The sequence below is a fragment of the Thalia democratica genome, chromosome 4 (genome assembly GCF_965202585.1).
Source record: "Thalia democratica chromosome 4, ktThaDemo2.hap1.1, whole genome shotgun sequence".
NCBI lineage: Eukaryota > Metazoa > Chordata > Thaliacea > Salpida > Salpidae > Thalia > Thalia democratica.
Genome location: NC_139168.1, coordinates 37,696,483 through 37,712,302, shown reverse-complemented (window position 1 = coordinate 37,712,302; position 15,820 = coordinate 37,696,483). Strand labels below are relative to the sequence as shown.

At 25.1% G+C, this 15,820-nt stretch overlaps 1 protein-coding gene across 1 annotated transcript in view; it reads right to left on the bottom strand.

Annotated features, from left to right (window-relative positions):
* Window positions 1-15,400, bottom strand: part of LOC145833341 (two pore channel protein 2-like) — a 30,487-nt gene extending 15,087 nt beyond the window's left edge. The window contains exons 1-12 of the mRNA XM_082940524.1: window positions 15,383-15,400; window positions 13,436-13,543; window positions 12,832-12,972; window positions 12,458-12,582; window positions 10,909-10,973; window positions 9,649-9,706; window positions 9,098-9,324; window positions 3,558-3,802; window positions 2,650-2,765; window positions 1,773-1,989; window positions 1,091-1,207; window positions 503-723 (exon numbers count right to left, since the gene is read on the bottom strand). Of these exons, the coding sequence (XP_082796650.1) occupies window positions 503-723; window positions 1,091-1,207; window positions 1,773-1,989; window positions 2,650-2,765; window positions 3,558-3,802; window positions 9,098-9,324; window positions 9,649-9,706; window positions 10,909-10,973; window positions 12,458-12,582; window positions 12,832-12,972; window positions 13,436-13,543; window positions 15,383-15,400 (1,658 nt within the window). The remainder of the gene's footprint in view (window positions 1-502; window positions 724-1,090; window positions 1,208-1,772; window positions 1,990-2,649; window positions 2,766-3,557; window positions 3,803-9,097; window positions 9,325-9,648; window positions 9,707-10,908; window positions 10,974-12,457; window positions 12,583-12,831; window positions 12,973-13,435; window positions 13,544-15,382) is intronic.
* Window positions 15,401-15,820: the final 420 nt, after the last annotated feature.

The window sequence follows — 15,820 nt, the reverse complement described above, 5'->3', positions numbered from 1 at the left end:
AACATTTGCATTTAGTTATTTAATAAATAGGTATCATGTAACTAACTTATTAAATCCAAGCACTCTTTACACTCTTTTTTTTCAGATAATTACTTGCTGTTCTTAAAAAGAAGTTATTATGAAACTGAGAAAAATATCCTGTCAGAATGATAATCTGTCTTATTCACATTTTTAAACTAAATCAGTAATTTCTTCTAATTATTTAAAAATGTTATACAGAGATTTAAAACCAAACTAATCAAATTAAATCGAATTACTAAAAAAACTTAAGTTGAAATATATTTTTGCTTAGCGGGCCACATTTACATGCTCGCGGGCCACAAAATTTTCTTTCGCGGGCCGCATTACATTCAAAAAAATAATGTGCTCGCGGGCCGCAGATTTACCCTTCGCGGGCCGCAATTGGCCCGCGGGCCGCAGTTTGCCGACCCCTGGTATAAAGTATAAAAATAGGTATAAAAACTTTCAAAAGTACAATTTTTTTATAGCTGTTTAAACAAACATTATATCCGGGGAGTTTGCAGTTGTGACCAGCACGTACAAGCTGAAAAAGCTGTCTAAATAATCAACAAAATAAGGATTTCCGTCCCTGTCTGTCAGTCCACGATGCTGAAACAACTTGAATCCAAGCAAAGTAAACAGAGCTATGGAGAAAAGTAAGAGCAACAAGACATTGATGACGTCAACAACAGTTGATCGAATGTTGCGAAATGCCCGCCGAATCTTGGAGTATTGTTACCGTTTAATAATAAGTTTGATCATCTATACTTATTTGGAATATAATCGTTAAAAAGTGATAGCATTTGTTTTTGTTTATGCAAAAACAAAATAAAAAACCTAATGTATTTAAAAACCAAAAAAAAACTCAAAATCATAGAAATTTACTCACAAACGGTGTTGAAAGGTGATCTTTGTTTAATAAATTTTATTTTTCACGTTTAAAAGTGATAAAAAGTATAACTAATTTGATTAAAATAAATAAGTTAGTTATTAACTACAGTTAAAAACGTTACAAACTTTTTTATTTTCCTAACAAATGTATTATGCTTAGAAATTTATCTATAGATTTGTGTAAAAGTTTTGTTTATACCTGTTTGCTTTCATTCATGTTTACTAAGAATAGCGGTCTTAAAACTCTTGAAACTCTTATTCCATTTCCATTGGCTGTTTGAGTACCGATGTAAACAATCATGTCTATTACTGTAAACTAAAAATAAAAAAACGTTTTTTTATAAAATATATAAATGTGTTAACTCATTTTTGTACAATTTATTTTGTACTAAATTATAGGCAGTCTTATTTTAAAATTAGAATAAATAAAATTAATTACATAAAATAAACTTTGTAAATACTACGTATGATAAAACAAATATTCTTTCAGCAACTTAAAGATAAGAAATTCAAATTAGTTTAACTAAATGAAATGTACATTAAAAGAGTTTTGTAATAAGATTTAACAAACTAGAAAAGTTATAACTACTAAATATGTACCTACATTTTTTAATTCCATTTAGTATCTTTCATAAATTTACGTAAAATAAAGTTTATAAAACTGTAGTTAGAATAAAGGTTTATTAATCATAATAACCTTTTAAGAGCCTAAATAACCTAGCTTTTTATACTTACTCATTGACGTTTGTAATTATTTAGGTAGGCATTTCTTTATCTAATAAAATTGGTTTTATATAAACAGCTATTTTCAACTTAAAATAAATAAGGCACATGTACGTCTCATTAACAACAATATATTCAACTAGATAATGTTGCCTTACCAATATACAGCAGCAAACAACGATGTTTTTCGCATCTCTTAAAAACTCTTGCCTTTGAACGAACGACCAAATTTGCTTCATACGAAACATTATAAAAGAAAGACAAAAAGCTTCCATGATCATCGTTGCCCAAAATGGTAAGGTTAACCCGGGAACGCTCGGAGCTTCAAATAAGGCGAGAGACATTAAAAACCATATAACAAATATTGTGCACCATCTGTTAAATAAATATTCCGTAAAATTTAGACTCATTAGAAAGGATATTTATTGCATTCAAGAGTGTATTTTGAATAGAAAATTAAAGAAAATTTGCATAACATAGTATATATTTTTTTATTTTAGTTGTTAGTAAAAAAACTTATAACTTAAGCTAGGTATTTAGTTCTAAACTTTCTAAACGTTGTACAGGTTCGCCTAAATCAGTTATTTATTACGAACATAATTCTTTAACTTTATATGAAGCACTTAATAGTATATAAAAACTTTAACTTTTTTTTCGTTGACAAAAAACTAAGTTAATTTACGTGCAACTTTTTTGTTAACTTTTTAATAGTAAAGTATACGTTAAAACACGTTTTTGTTAGTAAATTTTCTAACAAAGCAGAAAATTTTAGTAAGATGTTTTAATGAAAAAAAGGTGTAAGTTAAATGTAAAGTAAAAGATTAACAATTTAAGATTACTATATTTATGGTTCACTTAAAAGAACTGATGATAGAAGTTTATTAGAAAAAAAACGAAAATGTTCAAAAAAAAAAAAACAGATCTAAAAACCTAGTGTACACAAAGACTTCTCGGTCAATGAATCATACACCACATAAAAAATGTGAGTATACTTCAATAACTTATCAATATCTTTTAATATTACATAATTCGTACCTCAAATATCTACTGCTATAAGTTTTGTAAAGATGTAACGATTTATCATCTGTGTTGTATTGCAGTGTTCTACCTAAAACTGCATCGTCTACGTATGTAGCAGCCAAAAGAAAATCCTGTTTTTGAATTTAAAATATTAACTTTATTATTGAGAAATCTTGTTAAAATTCATCTATATAGGTCAGTAATTTGAGTAACTTGTAAGTATATAAACTTATATTTACTAAATTAAACAGCTAATTTAACTTTAAGTAAACTTTAGGTTTAGTTAAACAAACAACTATTGTTTATATAAACGGCTGACTTTTTTAAATTTTATTTATATCTGTATTTTAATCAAGCAAAAACGTTTACAACTATATCTAATATATACTTTAGTTACTTATAAACTTTTTATATAAACACTTATTATAACTAAGCCTTAGAACAGTAGTTGTTGTAAACTTAATTGATATAAAACATAGTTTGCAAGTTTTTCAACAAACTTTTTAAGTTTAAACGATAACTTTTCGCTGAAAAGCTGTTTTAGATCTTTTTTTATTTAAAAAATAAACAATTTTTGCAGAACTAACATATAAATTTGTTATTTAAAACATAATTGTTTTTTACTATTTGAGAACAAAATATAAAGTTTCCCAAAAAAAACTTTGTTAATACAAGCTTTGTCTAAACACAAAAATATTTTAAGAAATTGTTTATATTCTTCATAATAAAAAGCAAAATTTATATATTTTTTTTTACTAACTCTATGTCGAGTTAAACAACCAAAGAAGTATAATAAAACTACTAAAATAAATAATAACTCAAAGTAAAAGTAACAGTACCTTAAAATTTTGACATAGTAAATTGATTAGTTTTATGAACTCATAACACACTGAAATAAGTAAGTTAACAAAACAAATTCTTACTTTGTCATCTATAACTTTAATACTTTCTTCATTTTTTACTATCGTAGCTTTTATAAGACTATGCTTATCAATTGAAATGTTATTAGCAGTAGCTTTTTCGTATTGCTTTGTTTTAGTTTTATCTTTTTCAATTAAAACGGTTGGTATCTCGTCATTGTTTTTATAAAATGCATTGTTAACTTCACTATTTGAAAACTCTTTAACCCCATTTATTTCTAATTGATCTAACTTCACATTTTCTACACCTGCCATAATATAAAATGAAAGGTTTTGATTTAGTTAATGTTTATTTGTTTAACTGCAGCAGAAGCATTATCATTGCCATAAAATAGCCAAGTTAAACATTAATTTAAAGAAAAAACAAACAAAATATTTTTAGCTTTATAAAACAATTGAAAAATACCTTACGCTATGAGCTTTTGTAGTTAATAGTCAAAAGTTTAACCTACTGATTAGTGATTACTTAGTTAAAAAAGTTAAGCTGTAAAAATTAAAATAAATAGTTTTTTTGCCATTTTAACTACGAACACTTTATGTTAGTATGGACTTATTCTTTCTGTTTTGACATAAAAGTAAATAAAGTTAATTTATTTTTTAAACAAAGATTTAAATTTAAAAAAAATTATCAAACTAAGTTTGGTTTAAAGCTTAAAGAAAAATTAGTTTTAGTTTGCAAGTCGCTGTATTAAATTATCAAATGTGCACATCTTTTTTTACTTAGGTATTTACTAGAGCAAAAATAATAATATTCTAAGCTAGTTACTCGAGAAAACGTTTTCAGACTTTTGCAAAAGCTTCTTTTTACAAATTTTCCGCGTATGAACTGAAAACGTTTGAACTTTTCCTAAAATGCTAGCTTGAGTTTTCTCAAAATTATAATCTACAAAACTGGTGTTTACATTAGGTTGTAAACTAATTAATATGTAATTGAAATCCATATATCTGATTTTGAAGAAAGAATACTTTAGGAATTTATTTTAATTTCTATTTCAATATTATTCAAATACTGTTTTATAAGTTTACTCCAGATTTACACGATTCATTAAATTATAAATAACGCTTTCATCAGAAAACTTTGAACTAATGTTAAAGGAAGTAAATTAAATCAAGCACCGACTTAAAACAAATGTAAATAAAATATACCAAGTACTTTTTTTGTGGTTTTTACCTGTGTTGTTTCTTTTTTTTATTAGTTGTTTAAGCTTTGAAACTTTTTCACGTTTTCTTAGTAACAAAACAAAAGAAGTCCAAACTGTAATAATTTTTTGATTAATAAAAATTTTATAAACTTGTCAATAAAAGATAAAAAAGTAAAAGATAGTTAATTGTCAGATATATTTTAACCCAATAAAATACGTTTATTAGTGATACAGTTTGTCCATGCTATAAAGATAAAAGTAACCAATGATAATTAGTACTAATAATTTCATTATAGATGCTTTTACGTATTTCACATTTAATAACATACATTGATAAAACTTGTTATTTCTAGTCCTTTCTAAATAACAATTTTCTACGAAAACCTCTAAAGATAGCTTACTTCTTTTTGACATAATACTGTAAAGTAAGATCTATAAAAAACATATAATTAATATAAAACAAGTACTTTGTGACTGTTTAAAATAGCAATTGGCAGTTCTCACATATATTTTATCATTATTATTGTGATTTTTTCAACAACATTGGATTAAGGTAAAAAAACCCGTGCCACCTAAGAACGAAGCTCATGAAGAAAAAAAGATAGACATAAACATAAAATAAAGAAAAATCAATAAAAAGCTGAAAAAAAAAACAATAAAACTTATAAATTTTTTTAGAAAATCTTGAACTTAAAAACTGACTAGTTTTGTACTTATTACGCTGACTTTCAGTTAAAAAAGTATTTTGTAACAAATTATCTGAAGGTGAGTCACACACAAAACCGCTTAATTAGAAGCAATAATATCTACAAAAATTAGAAAATAAATTAGTGTTTCTATTTGCTTGGTTACAAAAAAGTCTAATAGTTTACTTGAGTTCAAACCTTCAATTAAAGTGTATGTACAAAAAGTTGCAGCTACTTAATCTAAATTTATAACTTTTAATTAATAAATTTCAAAAAAGAATATACAATAAACCATGTTTAAAATTGATGGTATTTGAAAACCTTTTCTAATTTCGTAATAATTTTGTAAATATTTAAGGCTAGTTAACTATGCTAAAATAGCTAAATTAAAAGTTTTAATAGAAATTTTTTTAAATGAATTTAAAAAAAAGTACATTGTAGCTACTATCTATAAGTTTTTTTTATTGTTAGGAGCTACAATACATATTTTTTTTTAAATACTATTCTTTTTTTATAGGTTAGTTTAGACCTAGATTTAAATTATACTCAAGCACTAAAAGCATTTATATTTATACATAAAAAGCATACAATAAATTTTATTCAGTGTATGCTACATTGTAATACAGTTTATATTTATTTAAGTTTCACTAACTTCCCGTACTTCTGATTTTTGATATTTACTTTATACTTTAAGAACGTTTACAAAAAAAGTTTATCTATATTAAGTTTACTGTACAACTTAAAATCTTAAAAATATTTTTTTAAACTTTTTTTTTCTATAAATTATCAAATAAAGTATAACCGACATGTATATCTAAAATACGGGTAGCCATCTAAATTGAACGAAGATACTTTTGAACGAGGGGATAAAATTGCACGAAGATAAAATTGCACTTAGATCCGTTTGCACAAAGGGTCACTTTTGCACGAAGACACTTTTGCACGAGCAGACAATTTTGCACGGAGACAATTTTGCGCGGGTTATTTTTTTTTAGTTTTATATATATATATATATATATATATATTACTTTCACTGTTACCCCTAACCCTCGGTCGGTAGCTTTTTTTTTAATTATTTTTTCTTTTTTAAATTTTTAAATCATTTTTGTTAGCTGTTTTTTTTTTTCTGTATTTTTTACTCTCGTGCAAAAATGTAACTCGTGCAAAATTGACCCTTGGTGCAAAATCATCTTTGTGCAATTTTGTTCCCGCGTGCAATTTAGTAACCTCGTGCAATTTTTTCTTCGTACAATTTAGACCCGTTACCCTAAAATATATATCAGAAGCTTTTATTGATGAAGTTTAAAAAAACATATTAAAGCCCTCCATTTTTATTAAAAAAGTTTTGAAAATAAAAAAAATTTAATTGAAACTATATAATATTGTAGATAAATTTAAACAAGACCAACAATATAAACTGTTTCAGAAAAAAAAATTAAATCCTTTTTCAATTATATAAATTTGATAAAATAAAACATAAAAACTGGGTGTTTTTTAAATGTTTAAGTATTGTTATGTTTGCTTTTCAGTACAGTAAAAGTACAAATTACCATTAAAAAAAAACAAGAAATAACTAATTAATACAAAAGTATTTTTACATATTTTAAACAATACTCGAATACAGAGTTTGTTAGTTTTAATTAGTACAAACTTGTCTTATCTAAACAAAACTTGTTATATTTTTAGGCTAAATGCATTAAATTGTTGGTAAAAATGAAAATTAAAAGTGTTAAAAAAGAGTTATAAGTTTAAAATGGATACAAAGCTGATATTTAAATTAATTAATCAAATAAATCATCGGCGAAAGTTATCACAGCCGTGAGACAAGCTTAAGTTAAAAAAAAAGTTTTGATCGTATCACTAGAGTCATCAGACCAATAGATTTTGATATACCGAAATTTTGTGGTCTAGTGGTCTAAGTGAAATGATCTTGTTATTTAGTATGTTTAGTAAAAAGTTGTTTTATTTCGAATTACTATTATTATTAAAAAGTTTTGTAACTTATATAGTTTTGGGAAATTAAATTAATAACAATACTTAACTTTCGTTTTTATTAAAATATATGGTTACCTTTATAAACTATGGTGTTATTTTTGGCAGAAATGCAAAATCATTACAAAACATGAACAACAAAAAGAAAGTTGTAGCTAATACATGTCATATTGTATTTTGCTACAATTTTAATGTCTCTTTCTCTTCTTCGTGTATAACTATCTTTTTTAAATAAAAGTTATTAATTTCAACTTTTTTTTTATAACACAAAAGAGATAAAGTAAATAGCTGGTGTGTAGGTAGACGACTGAAAGGTTTTCTATACACCAGGTACTTTGATAAAAATTATCTTTTATGGTGTTTTTTTAAATTCTATGATTTTCTCAATAAAAACCTACACATTTCAACTAACAATGTTGCAAAAATTATTTAATGACGGTCAAAAAAGTCTAGTTTTCTAAAAAATATTTTACAGTAATGCAAATTTTTTGATTGTATTATGTTTAAAAAAGTTTAAAAGATTTTTAGAATCTTTGATCTTCAACTTTTTGAGTTCAAAAGCAACTTTAACGTGTTTATTTTAGTTTTGAACGTTAAATTAAGAATATGTGATTTGTATTCTTTAAAGACTCTTACTTTTTACAAATAAAAAAATTACGAACTATTTCAAACAAATCGACAATCACTTGAAATGTTTTATAGTCTTTTACTGATACTGTACAATCTTAAGTATAATACTAAACATAAAACAGTATTAGTTTTTTTGCCAATTGCTTTCTATATCTCTTTAAGATGTTACGTTAAAGAAACTAGCTACTTTATTGTATAAAAATCTGAGTTCTCTAATGCTTTCTTTCAAACTTTGTGTTCTTGTTAAGTTTGTACTCTGTTGCTTACTCCATTTTTAGTATTAAACTTACGTACTGCTAAACAAAAGTGCTCTACTTTGAAAGTACAGTTTACTTTTTAGATGCTAAAATAACTAGCTGATTTTTTTTCTTCACATTCTTGGTCTTTCTTATTATAAAATAGTTTTTATTAATAATACAATAACGCTTTAAATTATTTAATAAACTTAAATTTACATACAATAATGATTATATTTAATAATAGTATAATAATAGTATAAATGCTTTTACGTTATTACTAAGTTTAAAATTTAAACAAATTGTTTATTTCTTTAACTTTTTCACTATACTTAAATAGCTTTTTTTTTTTGAGTAATTGTAAAATTAACTTTTATCTTTACAATTTCAATAATGTTTACAACAGTTTAATGGTGTAAGTAAAACAAACCTTTTCTTTCAAGTCATCAAATTATCGGATAAAAATTCAAATGTTATTTTTGTGCCTTATTTTAGTACTAGCACTTACCAATACTAAACATTTATTATAATACGATTTTTTCCTTAAAAATTACTTTTTAAATTATATTTATGTAAGCTATGATAATACATTTTAAGTATTAATACAAAAACACTTAGTATTTTTGGTTTAATATTATCAAAAACTCAAAACTAAATATTTTCTTTTAAAATATTAATTTGTAAGATTAGTAATTAGTTTTTTTATCTAGCATATACGACAACAAAAATCAACTTCAACTGTTTATTTGGCTCATTAAAACTTTATAAATTTTATACAATTTAAAGAAGTACATTTAAAAATATTTGAATGTATTTCTATGCCCAAGCAACAAACTTTTTAGTATTTATGTTTTTACTTAATGGAACATCTGATGACTTCTTAAAATAATCACTGTTGTATTTCAAAAGATCAACTTCAAAATGTGACATTCCTTTTAGTTCTTGTTCTTTAAATTTTCTCCTCATGTTAGGCAGCATTTTTGGTTCAGGAGGTCTATAGTTCTGTAAAATTGGCGCGACTTGTAACTTTTTGTTTCTTTTTTCAACGGCTTGTTTTTTCTTGATGACAACTTGATTAACTTTTCTATTAAAATTTAAGTTCTTCACGAAATTGTATGCAAAGTTTTATGTCTCATTTAAGTAAGTATTAGGTAAACATCTGCTTAATTTGTACTTTTAGTTTAAACAATTTTTGTTATAAGTTACTAAGAATTTTATTATAAAACATTAGGTTAGTATGTATGTACAGGATGTAATTAATTAAAGAGTTTAATTTTTTCCATTATAGTGCATAAAAAATTCATATTCATCAAGTAAACTAACTTGTTTTCATTCCTACAACTAAGTAAGCGGGTTTTAGAGTTGAGCGAGGTCGATAGCGACGAAGAATCTGAACAACTTAAGCTACTTGCTGATGGCAAGCTTGTCATCGAAGTTCCAATCGTTGACAATGTAGTGGTTTCGTCCTATCGTTAAATTAGTACAGTCTAATAAAAAAATTAAGCTATCTTACCATCAATCAGTTTTCTAAACAAAACTGATTGATGTGGTGTACGTACATAATAATTTAAACTAGTGATAAATTTTAACGATAGAACCCACCTTACTTTTCAAGTTACTTTCTTGACAATCTATATTTTTCTTATTAGCATCTTTCCCAAGTCGTTTTCGTAATGTTTTAGGTTTGCAACAACTTGATACTGCTAGCGATAGAAAGTTTCTACTTCGAGAACTCAAAAAACTGTTATCTGTTGAAAACAAGCAAGCTTAATTTGCGGTTTTTATAAAAACATTTATATATTTAAGGGTAGCGGCAATTAATTTCTTTCTAAATAGTCTTTTAATTAATAATTAAAAACAAAAATTTTATAAGGAATAAATGTGTACAGTTTAATAGCTGTTAAAATTACAATACAATGTTTATGTTGAATGTAAAATACGTTCTTTAAACAGTATAATGTATGTGGAATGTTTTTAAATTTTATCTACCTCATACTTTGTAAATTTTATCGCTTATGGTCGTTGTAAATTATAAAAAATACTAATATGGTAACTTACTAGGCGGTGTTGGTATTCTATATACATTTGCTAAATACAGGCTTATGTTATTTTATAGAGCAGTGCTTCTGAACCTTTTTCTAGTGGCGGAACCCTTTTCTAAAGTTCAACTTTTCCGCGGAACCCCTAATTTTAATTTTACATAAAATTTTTAATGATTTTTTTTAAATTTCGAAATGCTTCGCGGAACCCCTGAGAGGCGTTGCGGAACCCTAGGGTTCCGCGGAACCCTATTTCAGAAGCACTGTTATAGAGAACTATACAAAAAGTAATCATAAAATAAAATAACTACAACTAAACTTATTCACTAACTTAAGTTAGTACTACTATAAACTAGTTTAATGAAAGAACTAGTTCATAAACTTAGAGTACATTAAACACACTGTTTGCAAAAAAAACTTTGATAAATTTTATTTTCAACCCAGTTTCTGTTTACAATCTACAAATAATACAGTTACGCAGTATGCTTTAGTACTGTTTCAAATGATTAAATAAAGGTTATAAAACAGTATTTATCAAAGTAAAAGTGTTCTTTAGACTAAGCTTTAAAATGGTCATGTTACTTAAAATTTAAATAGTTTGTTTTCATACAATAAACAAAAGTACTCACGCTCAGTTTTGTTTGAACTTTTGTCTGTACCACTTTTTTCGTTCCAAGCTTCTTTAATAAACTTTCTGAAAAAAAAACACTAGTACATATAAACAGTTAAATGATTCGAGTAGAAAAAATGAACATTAGTTTTAAATTTTATGTTTAAACAACAGTTTAAAACATTTTGTATCATTTTTTAAACAACTTCACGAACTTTATATGAAACTGGTCAATTTTCAAAATAACTAATAAAACTGAAATCATGAAAACTTTAAAAGAGTATTTTAAAGAAATTTACCTAAAATATGAATAAACTTTTAAAACAAAACTAATCATTTTACATGTGGTTATTTAACGTGTACAGTATTTAATTTTATTTTAATTTGTAGTTAACACTAAATTTTACATTACATAAGACAACTTTAAATCGAGGCTAGATAAAACTTAAGAAGACAACATCCAGGTTTAGAGTTTTAAACAATGCGTGAACTTGAAAATTGTCATAAATACTTTAAGCACATTTTTTTTACTTAAAGAGTTTTTATTTTGAAATCATATTTAATACTTGTAAATAACAGTTGTTAGACTATAATCAAGTTAAGATTTTTTTCGCATATTTAAGAAAATAAACAAATAATTAAACAAATAACTTTTTGGAACTTTCTTTGCTTGATTTACTAGATAAAGTTGAAGAAGAGATAGTTCTAGTAAATTTGTGTATTGAAAAACTTTTTTGAAACTCTTTGGATATGTACGGTTTTAATTTTTCGTAAACAGTATTTGTTGTAGATAAATGGCATCTAGAATATGGTCTTGAGCTTTTTTCATTTATGTTTTTCATTTCACTACTTTTACTTTTAGAAAAGATACTATTATTAATTTTTGTTTTAGAGGAACTGTCAAGTTTTCTAGTTGAAGGTGCAGTTTTGGGTCTTTGTACAGAAGAAACCTTTGCTGATCTAATTAGAGATGTACACCTTGTACTTTTTTTAAAGAGATCTTTTTTTGAATAACCAGCACTAGATTCAAGATTGTTCAGTTGTTTTGGAAAGTCAAACAAGCTTCTTCTAAATATTAAATTTAAATTAGTAAAGAATAATATTAATGAATTTTCAAAACTGTAAAAAACAGAACAATATGTTTAGAACAAACAATAGTGTAAAAGTTATAAAAATTTTTGAAAAAATTGTTTCTACATTTTGAAAGTTTTGTCTTATTTACTAGTAAGCTAATTACTCTTTTTACAGAAAGTGGACAAACAAATAAAACAACAACAAATAAGCATCTAGTAGTTGAACATAGTAAAGTCTGTTTTATAACAATTAAAAAACTTTTTAAGGTAGTTATATAAGTTATCTATTCATTTAAATAAAGTTATATACAAAAAAGAAGCTAAAATAATGTTCATTTGAAACAATTTAATTAAATAGCTTTAACCTAATATATAAAAGTAAACTTTTTCATTTTACTGAGCTCTTTTGATTTGGAAGAAAGTTTCACAGTGTGGAAGTATTCTACTTCTTTTTCTAAAGTTAAAAGATCATTAGAGCTGATAATTTCCAGGTACCTTGACGGAAATTTTATCGCAAACACAAACTCATCGATCTCAATTTTTCTTATTTGCTTCCATTCTATACAAAGCATTCTTGCTTGTTGTAAAGTAAAGTCATTCTCATCGGCTATTCCACACTCCTGGAAAAGTAAATAAAAATGCGCAGAACTTATAAAGTAGAAGTAAGTTTTAAATGAATTAAAAAAGTTAACTAAAACAAAAACATTTACAACGCATAGTAATTAATTTTATTTTATTTTTTAGTAACAAACTAACTAAAACTAGTGTTAAGTTGTTTGATTGGTAGTTTATAATATTTGAATCTTTAGCAAAATTAAATCTAAAAGAAAATTTTTAAAAGAATTTATTAAAAAAGTTAAAATGCCAACCTTGACAGCTTTATACAGCTCAAGCTCTTTTAATCGTTTCTTTTGAGCTTGACCTAATTCAGCAAGTAAGGGAAGAAGTATTTTCAATTGATCCATTCCTATAACTTCGCGGAAATCTCGCCTTCCTTCGTTAGCTGGCGACTAAAAAAAGTTACAGCTGACGTTTGTTCATAAAAATCTAGTATATTTGGTTAAAACTCATATAAACTGAACATTTTTTTGTTATAAGTGAAAAAGATTTAACTCATAGTAAACAGAGTTTTAGATTCGAAAAGGATTTTAGGTATGTTAAGTGAGTTTTAAAACGTTTATTACTAACATATTTCTGTGTTCCTCGATTACCATTAATTGGTGGTTTGTTGGTCCTAAGGCAAACATGCTGCTAAAAAATACTTAATTCTAAATCATGTTTGCAATGGGTTATACTTTTTTCTATACGTAATTTTTATTATTAAAACGTATCAGCACTTCATAAAAAACAAGAACTGCAATATGACTTTAGCTTTTAGGTAGTTTAATCACAAAAGACATATTCTCAAAATCGTATAATTTTTTATATCCTTTAACGAAAACTAGCATTTATTACAATATTTTGTTAGAAAACCTTTTGTACTTTGCCTTGTTCGTTTAGGGTTCCATTAGTGATTGAACTTAGTTCTTTTGGTTCCGGTTTCGTTTTCTTGCCACCAGAGTTTTTAAGCTCACTAGGTCCCTAATTTGTTTTGTCATTTAAATCTGATTGAAACGTCTTAGTAGCCTTAAAACATACTCTAACTTTATAATCATGAAAAAGGCTTTTGCAATAAGCAATAGTAACGACATACTTTTAGTAAGTTTTCAGTAACTTTCTTTATGTAATTTTGTCTAGACTTTTTTTCGTTTTCTTTCTTTTCACTTAAACATTTGTATATTAGCTTGTTTAAATCATTTTATCTAAGCTGTTTTGTATATTAGTACAAAAAAAAAGGTAACTAATAAATCATAAAATTAAGCTGTTTACTTTTGCATACATAGATTTGTTTAAAACTTTAACTACCAAAAACTACTTTTATTGTAGTTTTTTTAATATAAGAAATAAAAATGTTTTAAAGGAAAATATCACAAAATAACTAGTTTTTTGAACTAGATTTCTTAAAAATAATTAATTTAAAAATTATTAAAACTAACGAGCGGGTGATTATTTTTTTATTTTCCCAAAAGAAATGTTCCTTTTTGTACTTTTTCTTTTTTGACTTGTTGACTGGTGCTATTTCTAAATGCATGTATGTTTTATGAGAATTTTTTGCAGTTAAAATTCTTTTTACTTTAATTTATACGGCAAATATTTAGCTATAGTTTAATTAAAGAAAAACATAACAAGCTATATAATTATAAAATTAAAAATATTTAATTTAATTAGTCATTCATTTGCATTAATATAAGTATTTTTTAAGTTCAACTGTTGTAAAACAGCATCTTGAATTTTCAAAATAAACTGAGTAATATACAAGAATTTAGAAATCTATGATTAAACTTTTAAATAGTTTCAGTAATACCTCCAATATTTTTATCAACTTCTGTGTAATCTTCTAAGCCGTCCTATAAAAAAGTTATTCACATTTGAAATATTATGCAGCACAAATAAATTAACATGTACTTAAAATGTGCAGTTTTACTAGAAACTATTCAAATATACTTTTATGTAGATAAAAAATAATCTTAAATATTTTTGAAAAACTTATCTTTTTAGAATTTGTATTAATAAAATTTTATTACTTATCAAAAATTAAACAAATTAAAAACTATACCGTTTTTTCGTCCTTCGGTTCATTTTCCTAAATAATAGTTTTTATTAAATTAAAAAACTTTTACTTTTAACTTTTTAAAAACGTGTATGAGTTTTATGATTTACAATCGAATAGTAAAGTTGTTATGCTAATAAGAATTTGCAACTATCTTTACTAGTTTATGTAAGGCAGATTACGTGAAACAAAACTTATTATGTATCAAAATTAATTTGCGAAAACCTATCTTATCATGTAAAAATTATAATTTAGATTTAAACATTGCTTATTAAACGTTATTGCCAAGCCAACAACAATTTAAAAAAGAGGTGGGTAATTTATTTAGTTGGTAAACAGAGTTTAGCAGAAAAAGTCTTTTGAGGGCTGAACTTGTTAAAAAAAATTCGATTGCGCGTAAATTTCAAAACAATACTAAATACTTTAAAAGTTTAATTTTAACTAAATAATTCTTCATCAAGCACTACTTTTCACTTAAAGGCTAGTGAGGAACACTTTTTACAATATTTGAAAATAAAAAAAAACAATTTCGTTTGTTTTGCATTAACCGTTTTCGGGCAAAAAATCAACGTAAGCCAAAAATTTTTGCTTGGCGTGTCGTACGTTGCTCACCCTTTACTTTAAACCATCATTAAACATTTTAATGCTGAAGCTTACTGCATTTTAGAGTTTTACAAACTAAATTTTTTTGATAGTTATGTTGGTAAAAAAAAAAAAATTTAAATAGCAAAATATTTCGTAAAAGTAGTATATTTACAGTAATAACTAACATCTATAATGTTTGCCATTCTTACGAGTCCCTGTTAAATTAAAGTGATACTTTTAATTCAGTTGAAATTCAAAAAGAGTTATAACAAATTTTCTAACGAACATCTAAAGGTAGATGATCAACCAGTTTTTCAAAATCTTTCTGGAGCTGAAAAATAAGTTATATGATTCAAATTACTGTAAACAAACATAAAACTTCACAAATTTAAAAAGAAAAACCTGTTTGAGTACTTCAGCCGTACCGCAACCAGTTTTCTGAAAGTTATAACTTATTATATATATTTTTTGAATTGAACAAAACTAATCGACTTGATAAGTTTAAATTCAAAGAAGAGTAGCTCTTATCCTACTTAAAATTGAGCCTGTTATTTTAACAACAAAACGAGATAAGTTTCACAACAAATAGACATTCTAAGTTTCAAAATTATTGTCTGTTAAAA